We start from the raw sequence: 12,011 nt of genomic DNA on the forward strand, positions 1-12,011 counted from the left end.
GAAGAATGTAACTAAAAAAGCAGGATAGAATTAAACAGAAGTGAAGAGGCCCATTCGCAACTGTGAGAGCAGAATCGATAGAGTAGAAATGAATAATCCAAGACATAGAGTAGAAAAATAGAAAACCATAACCGACGTATAAAATTGAATGGAATTGAATGAATTGAAACGGCGTAACTCAACGTGATAGGGTGAGTGGAATATAAAGGAACCAAATAGGAATAGATTTGAACAGAAGTGGACAAGCCAGCATACCTGTAAGTAGAGAATGGAATTACAGAATAGAATGCAATAAAGTAGGCCAAGGCGAGAATGTAGAGCAGGAAAAAGACTATAGAAAAGGAAAAACAAGAGTGAACGTGTAAGAATGAAATGCAATAGAACTGAATAGACCAGAACAGCATACCTAAGTTTGTCACATAGAATTGAATATAAAAGAATAGAATTGAACAGAAGCAAATAAGGCAATCCATAACTGTAATATGGGATGAATATAATATGCCAGGCCATTACTATAGAGCAGAATAATGCGAAAACTTACAGAATAGAAAAAGAGAAACATAACTGATTTAAATAGAACTGAATATCGTAACAGAACATCGTAAATGAATATGACAGAAGGGCCGAAACCTGAAGAATATAACTGAACAGAAGTAAACAGGCCAGCTCATAACATAATATGGAATAGAATCAATAGAACGGAATAGAATTGACCGGGTCATACATGAAGAGTAGAGGAAAAAATCGAAATGTAAAACGTTACACAACTTCGATGGATAGAATAGAATTGAACAGACCAGGACAGCATAACTGAACATGACGTATGATAAAAATAAGCAGAGTGTAAGTGAACAAAACAGAATAGAATAGAAGTGAACAGATCTGAAAAGAAACAGACGTATCTATAATGTAAAACAGAATGGAATTAAATAGATAACGGCACCGACGAATAGAATAGAATTGAATAGATCACTGAACATAACAGAACAGACTACAGTACAACATACGAGACAGAACAGAAAAATGTGTTACTGGTTATAAAGATCATATTTTTCATGCCCCTTTTTTGATTCAACTCATATTTTCATGCAACTGTGACCACACAAAGTGGGTCGTGTTCCAAACGCACACATCTCTGTCATCGCACGGCTTCTCGTGTTGATACAGCCCTCGACAGAGCTCTTAATACGCGCGCTGAGTATTTTCGGCGCTCCGCGTTCGCACAAACCCGAGCGGCCAAACAAGCAGGCTCCTGCGTTCACGAGCACCGAACCCGTCCGGATACGCGCCTCTCAAACATGTCAAGACTCGGCGAGACGCGTGCCGGCTTTGAAGGGCGACGTCACCGGCCGCCGAGGACCGCACCGCGAGAGCGCGTGTCAGCAGAAACGGGGCGGACGGGCCGGTGTCGCCGCTGGGAGACTCGTGGATTCCCGTCAAAATAGATCAAACAGGCGTGGAACAAAGACGCGGAATGTTCGCTGGAAATCGGAGACGGCTGGTTTGCTTCTTTTCTGGTCGCGTTTCCATGTCCACAAAGGCTTTAGAATTACTCTTAAATACAAAACCACATGTGGGATGCAGTCGAGGGAACCCTCTCTCGCTCCGTGTTTAAGAAACATCTCTTGTTTCTGCGTATAATGGAGTCGCGAGGGGCGAGCAGCTAAAAGTGTATGTTTATTTAAACCCTTCGGCGAACACAAACTAACACTCGACCACACGTTAATATAGCGGCGCGATGCAGCGCCTCCACAGCCGTCCAAACCGGCGCGTTTGGGCATTAGGTGGAGGACTGTGAGGTTCTGCTGCCAAATCTGTAGAGCTGGTCCAAAATACTTGAGCGCTGCCTACCTAGAGAGCATCGTAAGTGCCCTCAAAAAGCAATGTGGCAGCTGCCCATGTAGCCTATCTTTGGGGATCCCAGAATACAAAGCAAAGCGAGGTGAATATTGTTTGTAAATATGTTCACTTTTGAACTTCCTGTTCTTCAGAGAATCCTGAAAAAAGTATAGCAAGTATAGCAACCGTTTTCATCACTGATGATGATGAGAAATGTTCCTCAAATCAGCATATTAGAGTGATTCTGAAGGATCGTGTGGCAGTGAAGACTGGAGTAAATTCAGCTTTGCATCGCAGGAATAAATCGCATTTAAACACGTATTAAAAGAGAAAACAGTCGTTTTGAATTCTAAAAATATTTAGCTGTTTTCACTGTATTTTTGGAGTACATAAATGCCGTGTTGGTGAGCAGAAGAGACTTCTTTCAAAAACCTGATCTCAGTTTTTCAAAATGTATCATTAAAAAATGGTTCAACCAATGGTTCTAGCAACAACCTGACAATGATGCAATGAGCAACAAACATTCAAAAACACCTTAGTAACTGCATAGCAACACCCTGCTACAAAATATTCCAAATACTTAGTAACCGCATAGCTACGCCCAAAATATTCCAAATGCCTTAGTAACCGCATAGCAACGCCCAAAATATTCCAAATGCCTTAGTAACTGCATAGCAACACCCTGCTACAAAATATTCAAATACTTAGTAACTGCATAGCAACGGGCAAAATATTCCAAACGCCTTAGTAACTGCATAGCAACACCCTGCTACAAAATATTCAGAATACTTAGTAGCCGCATAGCAACGCCCAAAATATTCCAAATGCCTTAGTAACTGCATAGCAACGGCCAAAATATTCCAAATGCCTTAGTAACTGCATAGCAACACCCTGCTACAAAATATTCAGAATACTTAGTAGCCGCATAGCAACGCCCAAAATATTCCAAATGCCTTAGTAACTGCATAGCAACGGCCAAAATATTCCAAATGCCTTAGTAACTGCATAGCAACGCCCAGAATATTCCAAATGCCTTAGTAACTGCATAGCAACACCCTGCTACAAAATATTCCAAATACTTAGTAACTGCATAGCAACGCCCAAAATATTCCAAACGCCTTAGTAACTGCATAGCAACACCCTGCTACAAAATATTCCAAATACTTAGTAATTGCATAGCAACGCCCAAAATATTCCAAATGCCTTAGTAACTGCATAGCAACGTGCAAAATGTTCCAAACCCCTTAGTAACTGTATAGCAACACCCTGGCAACCACATAACGAACTGCAAAACATTCAAAACACCTCAGCAGCTGCGCATAACATGCTTCGAAACATAAAAAAAGATTAACTGCATTGCAGCAACCTGCACGCAACAAGCTACAAAGCGGCAACAGCATAATAAGAGAGAAACAAATTTGAATCACCATAGTAACTACATAATAACGTATGTGCGTGCATGTGTGTGTGTGTGTTTTGCATGACAAGACTACAGGATTTGCGAAACCAATCATATGATATAGTCATCACATAGTTTCATCTGCAAATGTTTTTTCCCCATAGCTACATAAATCAGATTGCGGGCCACAGAACATGCTTTCTCTAGAAACAAATGAAACACTCCACCCTCTTTTCTTTAATTTATTTGGCTTTCATTTAAAACCTCTTATTATGGCTGTCCTGCTCATCCACAGTCATAAAGTACCGACTGACGTTGTTTCTGGTTAAACAAGTGATGTCTTCGGTTAAACAAGTTGAATATAGACCGGATCCTTCAGAGCAGGTTATTGTGATGTAAAACGCGAGGCATTGAGCCTCAGGAACAAGCGCGTCACACACTGAGATTTAATATCTCAATTTTATTCTCCCAGGCAGTTTTTACTTACATTTCTCAGATATTTCCTAGAAAAGATCAGAGAGAAAGGGTCTGAAGAATCAGGCATCGCGGCTTATTTTTGACATAATTTCACGTCATGAAGATAACCCAAGAAAGTCGATATTAAGATTCCCATCATGCTAGCCGCCCGTTTAAAGGCTGCTTAACCGGTCCTCAAGTCTACAGGTAACGGCGGATATATTTAACTCGGTTTTTTCCCATCTGAAAATAACACCAACCGCCTCTACATTTAAATAGCCCCAAGTGTAAGTTTAATTGCGGTCCGTATAAAATATGGCTAAATAAATCAGTTCTGTCTCGCGAGGAAGATTTCAAACATGAGTAGGATTTCCTGGTAAATGAGGAATAAATAATCCGCGGGATGAGTAAATGCACTCTACTTTTAAACACGAGAAAATAAATGTTCCCAGTGCGCTTGGCTCCGGCTATCACCCAGTCCATTCTACTTAAAACAAATCCTGCTAAAACAAACTCGAAGCTACCAACATGGACGAAGTGGCACCGGAAAACTTTCAAACCTCAGACCGTACATCTCTAAGCGCTGAGAAAAAGAGCTAACGTGACTTTTATGGGCCTCTTTATACGTCTAAAACTGCTGTTTATTAAGACCGTGTCTCTCGCAGAACAGCGGAGCGCGCTTCATGCTAGCGGGACGCAGCGAAATGATATTTTTCCCCCCAAAAAATACGTCGCTTTATCATCTGGGATTATCCCGCTATGGGTTTTCAAGGGATGGGCGTAGTGATAACGTTTTATTTACCACACTAAACTAACAACATGCATGTTTTTAGAAAGTGTATTAAAGACCGTTCGGCTCGAGGAGCTTCGCCCCGTAAGAGACTTCCTTATAAAACTCGAGCCATAAATATTAGCGAGAAGAAAGCGCCGACCGCAGACTTCCTTTAAAAGCCATTAATTCCACAAAATGTATCGAATTTGCAACGTGCCGCATCAAGACGCTTTAAAACGTTAAAAGCAATCGGTGACCAATGCTATACATAGACTCGCTCGGCAGAAACCCACATCTATTTTGAAAAATCGAGTTTGGGGTCTCCGGCTGCTAAATCAGGACCACGGTCTGGAGGTCATTTGACAAAGAGACACAACGAGGGTTCGGGAAGGAATTACGGCTTGGAGACCAAATGCGTCGCTGTCAGTCGAACGGAGCGGCTGTCACTGAGGCTCGAGTCTCCAGCGATGCTTTTCAATGGTCGTCATGGTCCTCATAAATGTTCTCCGATCGGGGCGAGTCACGTGCGGTTTATTCGGTTTCATTTCATATTAATCGTGACTTCTTAATGCGCATATATGTGTATACTGCGATATATGTCAACTTGCCCCGTTATAGTTATCGATTTCTTGAGCAAAGTTCAGTTGCTTTGAGTAAATGTGGAATATTCAGTGTGGCACCGTCCTCTACTTCATTAGCATTGAGATCGAATGCATTTACACGCTAAACTTGTTTGTGTTGGTTTTCAGAGCAGGTGAAGGTTGAAGCGAGGAGCTCATAACACACACACACACACACACACACTTTATATACGAATCTCACTGAACTTCTCTGCCACTCAGTGGCCAAATGAAATTCTCTCCTATCCAGCTTCAACCCCGAACGCTCGCATTAACCAACCCCAACCAGCTTCTACACCGAAACGAGTAGAAATCTTCAGTCGCCGCTGCGTCAAAGAGCTATTTCTATCAACCCCGACCCTAAAACAGCATTGAGTCGATTCGGTCGTGTTCAAAAATAGGAATAAAACTGGCACAAGACACATTTTTCACGGTCACCTGACAAAACATTCCTTACATTGTACGTTCGAGGAACCTAGCCTTTAAAGTTTCAGATTACTGATTTAAAAAAAGTGAAAATAGATTAAAGTGTTTCTTGCAAGTTCCTCACAGCGACCGTCAACTGCATTATTCATAAATTAAATATTAACTATTGTATTTGCTCAACGCCTCGCAGGTTCATTCAGAAAAAGCAGCCTGAATCAATGCTGAACGTTAATGTTTTATCAGTCCATCCTCGAGTCTGCTTGCTCTTCATCCCGCCTGCAGAGTGACAGCAAAGTGGTGAAAAGTCATAACTAAATCTATATCCTTCGTTCAGATTCATCCGTGTGCTGAATTCGTAATACAATTAAAAAATCTTAATATTGGAATATGCGTAGCAAGCGATTCAAAACCATGCGTTTTCTTGAACGCTTCGAATATAAAACAAAACTTACTTCCCGACAGAGCTGCGACAATTCCCAGCGTTTGTCAGTCCGTTATTCCACATACAAATAATTAAAAACGGATTCATCCCTACAGGGGCTGATTTAGATCCGTGTTTTTAGATACATGTTTTTTTGGGGGGGATAACTGTGAAAGATGTGGGATGTTTCCCGAATAGTATCCCGCGCACGCGAGACACTTGTTAGGTGGGTTTGCGTCACCTGTCCGACTAACGCGTTTCGAAACGCGCGTTTTAAACGTTCGTTTCGCGGAGCGACGCACACGTAGCGCGCGCGCCGCACACGTTCACTGAAACGTTCGCTAAGCCACCGTGAAGAAGTCATTCCGGTCAAGTGCGTCCAAACTTTTCGAACGCGAAAGCGACGGATTTAGACGTTTGTAAAAAAAAAAAAAAAAACTTACAGGTAGCTCCCGCTGGTGAGGATGAGGAAGATCTGCGGGTAATAGACAGACAGCAGCACACTGCGCGAGGAGAAGAGGATCATGGTGACATGCGGACGCCTTTCCGACGGAGCGAGAGAAAGAAACGCGTTTAGTTCCAGCCGCACGTCTGCGACGTTCGCGAGCGGAGCTTCTTTGAGGCTGCGCGTAACTCCCAGACGCGTGTGTGTGCGAAGGAGACGCGCTGTGTCATCGCGCGTTTCGTTCAGTCGGAGCGTTCTGATGGGTTTTTGGGGGATTTGGGGATGGAAACAGAAGTGGCTCTCTCCTCTCCGGAGACTCCGGGCTGCCATTGGGCAGAGGACGGCACCATCACACCACCGCCATCCGCCCACTTTTGGATAAAGGGGCCACTAGGGGCCACGCTGACGGCGCGCCCGCGCCCGCTGGAGAGGTAACCGACGATCCCTGCCGCTTCGCAAACTGACCCACAAGTCCCGCGCATATGTATTCCACTTTAAATATTCACGCCGTTCAGTTCGCGAGTTGCACAGTCACTTCCTGGGCTCCATTTTTTTTTATTTTACTTTCGGCGCGAGTCTCGGGCACAACCTGTGTTTTGGCGCCAAAACGTTTTATCTTAAATACGAAAAGACTTTAAAAACAAAACAAAACAAAACATTACGTTGTTGGGTAATAAAAAAAAATGTATAGTAGTCTGATAAACAATGGCATTATCAATATTTTTGAGGCCGTGCGCGCGGTTGCTATGGTTACCTGTTCAGTCACCGGGCAAAACCTGTGTTTTCGCGCCAAAACGTTTTAACTTAAAAAATAAAAAAAAGCATTACGTTGTTGGGTAATAAAAAAAATGTATAGTATTCTGATAAACAATGACATTATCAATATTTATGAGACCGTGCGCGGTTGTTATGGTTACCTGTTCAGTCACCGGGCAAAACCTGTGTTTTCGCGCCAAAACGTTTTAACTTAAAAAAAAAAAAAAAAAGCATTACGTTGTTGGGTAATAAAAAAAATATATAGTAGTCTGATAAACAATGACATTATCAATATTTTTGAGGCCGTGCGCGCGGTTGCTATGGTTACCTGTTCAGTCACCGGGCAAAACCTGTGTTTTCGCGCCAAAACGTTTTAACTTAAAAAACGAAAACTTAAAAAAAAAAAACCAAACAAAATATTACGTTGTTGGGTAATAAAAAAAATGTATAGTAGTCTGATAAACAATGACTTTATCAATATTTTTGAGACCATGTGCGCGGTTGTTATGGTTACCTGTTCAGTCATCGGGCAAAACCTGTGTTTTAGCCAAAACGTAAAATAATTTAAAAACATAACATTATGTTGTCGGCTAACAGAAATCTACAGTAGTCTAAAAAAACAATAACATATTAAATATTTAATCAGATTAAAAAGCGTTTAAAATTGTCAGACGTTTGTCTTGACAATTTTATTTATGTAGTTTTGTCACTTAGCCATTATAAAACTGTTAAATGGCAATGCTTTTGTACCAAACTAAATGTGGCGGTAAATAGACATCGCTGCGGAAATCACCCTAAAAACAGTAGATTATAGCACTTTCCAAATTGGCACAACATAAATATCAATTACCAACTGTTTCAACAATATATCTTCCAATAATGACCCTGATGCAAAGTGTGAGCGGTTGCCATGGTTACCTGTTAGCGATAGTGCGCGGTTGCCATGGTTACCTGTTAGATAGTGAGCGGTTGCCATGGTTACCTGTTAGCGATAGTGAAAATTGACTCGCTGACTATAACTTGAAATCACTCAACCTTCTTAAAACCATGTTAAACGTCTATACTCACATCCAAAATATATGCATTTTCATGTGGCAGTAAATAGCGATTTTTATAATATCCTTACTTTGTTCACTATATATCGCTATACATCAAGGTTTGCAGCAACATCAGAGTCCACTCTGGCGCTTACGAAACAGCCCCAATATGTTTTTCCAAGCTACAAACACCGTTTATAGGTTATAAATTGTACGAAAATAAAACAAAAGTCGCTGGTCCAAAAGACAACCCATAAATCCATAGGCCAGCTTTATTAAGGCGCTGAGTGAAATGCAGTGCTTGTACCTGCATGCGCCGCATGTCATCGCGGTGAAAGAGGGTGAAGGGGGTATAGTGACAGATATCAACCCTCAGGGGTGACAAAACAGGTTTGACCTGACGAGACCCCACGTTATCTGCAGGAATCTCAAAGCATGCTCTCAGTCATACGAGGTCTTTGCGAGCGACCCTGCGTCTCCTCCACATAGCGTGATTAATCTCCGAGCTCTGACATGACGACAAACGCGCTTCCAAAAGTGACTCACGAGGTGCTTTTCTGTTCCATAAGTTCCCCTAAGCTGCGTAATCACCCGTTTCGGATAAATAACAGCGGCGTGAATGGATTTCCACTTCAAAAGGTGGATAAACCGCGATCTGTTTGTGCACGCAAAGGCGCGCGCAGATCTAGATACGATATCCTAATGCCATTCGGCTCTCGAACGCCGGCGAAAAACAAATAAGCGAGAGCAAAGAGTTAAACGCATCGAGTCGATCGTGAATAGGCCGGATGACAGGCGACCCTCTCTTGGAATACGAACAAATCCCTCAAGAATTCAGGTGAGGTCTTGCAAAACTGGAGGGTGAAGGAATGTGGAAATACAACTCGGCGTGCTGTTATTACTGAGGGTATAGAGAGGTGAAAGCGAGAGAAAGCCGCGGCACGGATCTTCCTTTAAACCAGTCGACTGGGAAACGACACTGTGGAAAATAGCTGCGAAGGCCAATCGGTGAGCAGGTGTAATAAAAGCAATGCAAACGTTGGCCAAACCAAAGGCGAACGCTATTACAGTCAACGAAAGCGGCGCTTCCAACTCCCAAACGAGTTGAAACGTTAACCCCGGGGTTAGTTTTAACCTCAAGAGCGCAGATATTTCGTTTTTTTTCCCCCCCCTTTGAGGTGAAACGCTTGACAAGTTGCGCGCCACGATCCATCAAAAGCAGCGTTTCAGTGCATCTCTTGTTAATCAGGAACGCTGCAGTCGATGCAAAGACGAGAACGGGGTTGTTTTCGGTTTTGGGGCGACTTCGATAAAAGGTTTTGATCCGGTTCAAATGTTGGAGACACTTATGATGTGACGTAGTACAGGCAAAATGAATATAAAATGGTCCGATCTCAAAATCTTCACTTAAAAGCAGCTAAAACAGACAGTAACATTTTGCTCAAGCGAAAGGTTTTGTCAATTATGTCGCTTTTTTACAGTTTCATCTCAGTCGTGTTAGTACATAGAAAGGTTAAGACTGGCGACTGTTTCATTAAAGCTTGTTTCAAGCGAAGAACGTCTCATCGGAGTCACCTCCGAATGCGTCGCGTGTAAAGCACACACCGGACGGCGCGCAGAGCGTGAAGCAGATCCTCGGCTTACCCGAGTCGAGAATAAATGATGCCGAAACACAGGAGCACGTTAAAGATCCACAAGCGTAGGGGTCTGACCATGGTGTCCGATCGGTGCAGAAATCCAGCTCACATCGGCCACTCCGTCCCACCTGCGCAGGTAAACACGCTCTTTCTGTCCCTTCGGCGTGTCTTAGTTAGAAACCCGAGAGCCATAGTCAGGGTTCGGCTCGCGCTCCGGGATGCTTTGCCGTCTCGTTCTCGGCTCCGAAGGCTTACAAGCGCTGCGTTTTCAAGGAGGAGCGAGTCGAATGTTTTCAGGTGAACCTGCCGTGCGCGTCGAGTTCCTCCTCCTCCTCCTCCTCTCTCTCTCTCTCTCTCTCTCTCTCGGGGAATGCCCACGGTTTTATGTTCCAGGCTCATAGACTCGCCGCTGCCGCTGGTTTGTTAAATTCTTTCCATTTCTCCGCAGGTGAAAGTCTAGGGCAGGTAACGCAAGCCTTTATCCACGCCCCTTCAGCTTTACGCTCACAGATGAGAGCACTTTACAGGCGCGGAGCACGTGCTTCGGCTGCACGGACCGCAAATGAAAGGCATCGAGGCTCAGCCCTCCCTTTTCATGAAGAAATTGGCTGCGAGTCCATTGCACAATCACGCAACAAAGCCACCGTTCCATGCATACATGTCTCATGGCTGATATTTCATGAACCGGGCTGCAGGGGGAGGGACGAGAGAGGTTTTTTTTACGATTTCGTGCCTGCATACATTCAAAATGTCTCTTTTGGGTCCGGACAACACATCGAGCGATGCGTTTGAATCGGTGGTTTACTAATAGTGCCACTTTTGGGGCCAGAAACGATATTTTAGGCTATGCATAGAATGCAGTGCACCACCTTAAAAAACTGGATGCAAATATATGCATTGCATATTAGTCAAACCGTATATTAAGCAATGATTTGGAGGCAATGCACCACCATAAAAACACGTTTTAGGGATGCAAACATCGTATTAAACGTTTAGATTTTTTTTTTGATGAGATTAGAATGCAATGCACCACTATAAAAAAAAATTTGTGGGTTTAAACGCTACACTTTGCAATGCATTGCATATTCGAATTCGGTTTCGGGTCCAAGAAATGTATTAAGAAATGCATTTGAATCGGTGTTTGGTTACAGCGTTTGGCAACCACGTATTTATTGTATGTTCGGTGCATGCATGTGCGCGTGAGACGAGATCTGTGGCTGGTTTGCTTGGATTTGCATGCAATACGCCACAAGAAAAACACGTTTTGTGGATGCAAGCATTACATTTAGCAATGCATTTTAATCGGTGGTTGTTTTTTTTAGCATTCGTTTCCATAAGACGGTTAATATCCCGGTGGTTTTGTGTTTCAGAATAAAGGAGAAGCAACGAGACTCGGATGTTTCTTCTCAGAAAACCCTAGTAATATTATATGTTTCTGCTTTAGAGCTTCGTAAAAAATCTCAACCTTGTCCTCAGATTTCACAAAAGTCTTCGAACTTAAACACAGCTCATCAAATTTTGCAGAAACCCAATTATTTGAGCTATTTTTATCAGCATAGACCGTCATGCTAACAGCTTTTTACTGTATATCCTCTCAGAAAGCTTAAAAAAGATGCATATTTACAACAGTTTTTGTTTTTAAAAAGTAATTGCAAAAAGTAATAATTCAGTGCTGCATGCCTTTAAATTGCCTTTATTTGAAAGATTTGGCATTGGCAGATTTATTGGAATACATTCATTTAATCGGGTGTCGCAGCGATTGACAGATATATGTAGTTTTTGACATTTTTTTGCATGCATGCGATTTCTGTGCAGGTCTCAGAAAAAGAGCATCTCTGTGCAACGAGAAAGCACCGCTCCCCCTTGTGGTGAAAATAAAACCACCCAGGATTACACATATGATTTCCCCGGATTATATGGTGTACGTTTAATAACATATTCCGAGAAACTAATACTTTAAAGCTTAGAATTAATAGTCAGCATTCTTAGAAGAAAAATGTCGTCGTGGCAACACTAGAAATATACCATTGTACATGCGTGCAAACTGGTTTTGGGTGGTACTGCGTGTGTGTTTGTGGTATGGCAGTGTCTGTCGATGGTTAAGAGAAGCTGGCATGCATACGACTCCCGATAACCAACGATTCAAACAGTTAACGGGGGTTTTTAGATCCGCGACTTAGTTTAATTTCAGGGACGAGAGGTA

General features: G+C 42.7%; 1 protein-coding gene across 2 annotated transcripts in view; it reads right to left on the bottom strand.

The window, feature by feature from the left end:
- wnt7bb (wingless-type MMTV integration site family, member 7Bb) overlaps positions 1 to 10,328 on the bottom strand; it is a 34,337-nt gene extending 24,009 nt beyond the window's left edge. The window contains exon 1 of one of the 2 annotated variants that reach the window (XM_043227221.1): positions 9,816 to 10,328. In XM_043227221.1, coding sequence (XP_043083156.1) covers positions 9,816 to 9,886 — 71 coding nt within the window. In that variant the 5' untranslated portion in view covers positions 9,887 to 10,328. Of the gene's footprint in view, positions 1 to 6,376; positions 6,819 to 9,815 lie in introns of those variants that run through there. The other variant, XM_043227220.1, reaches the window with a different exon arrangement.
- Positions 10,329 to 12,011: the final 1,683 nt, after the last annotated feature.

The sequence above is a fragment of the Puntigrus tetrazona genome, chromosome 25 (genome assembly GCF_018831695.1).
Source record: "Puntigrus tetrazona isolate hp1 chromosome 25, ASM1883169v1, whole genome shotgun sequence".
Lineage (NCBI taxonomy): Eukaryota > Metazoa > Chordata > Actinopteri > Cypriniformes > Cyprinidae > Puntigrus > Puntigrus tetrazona.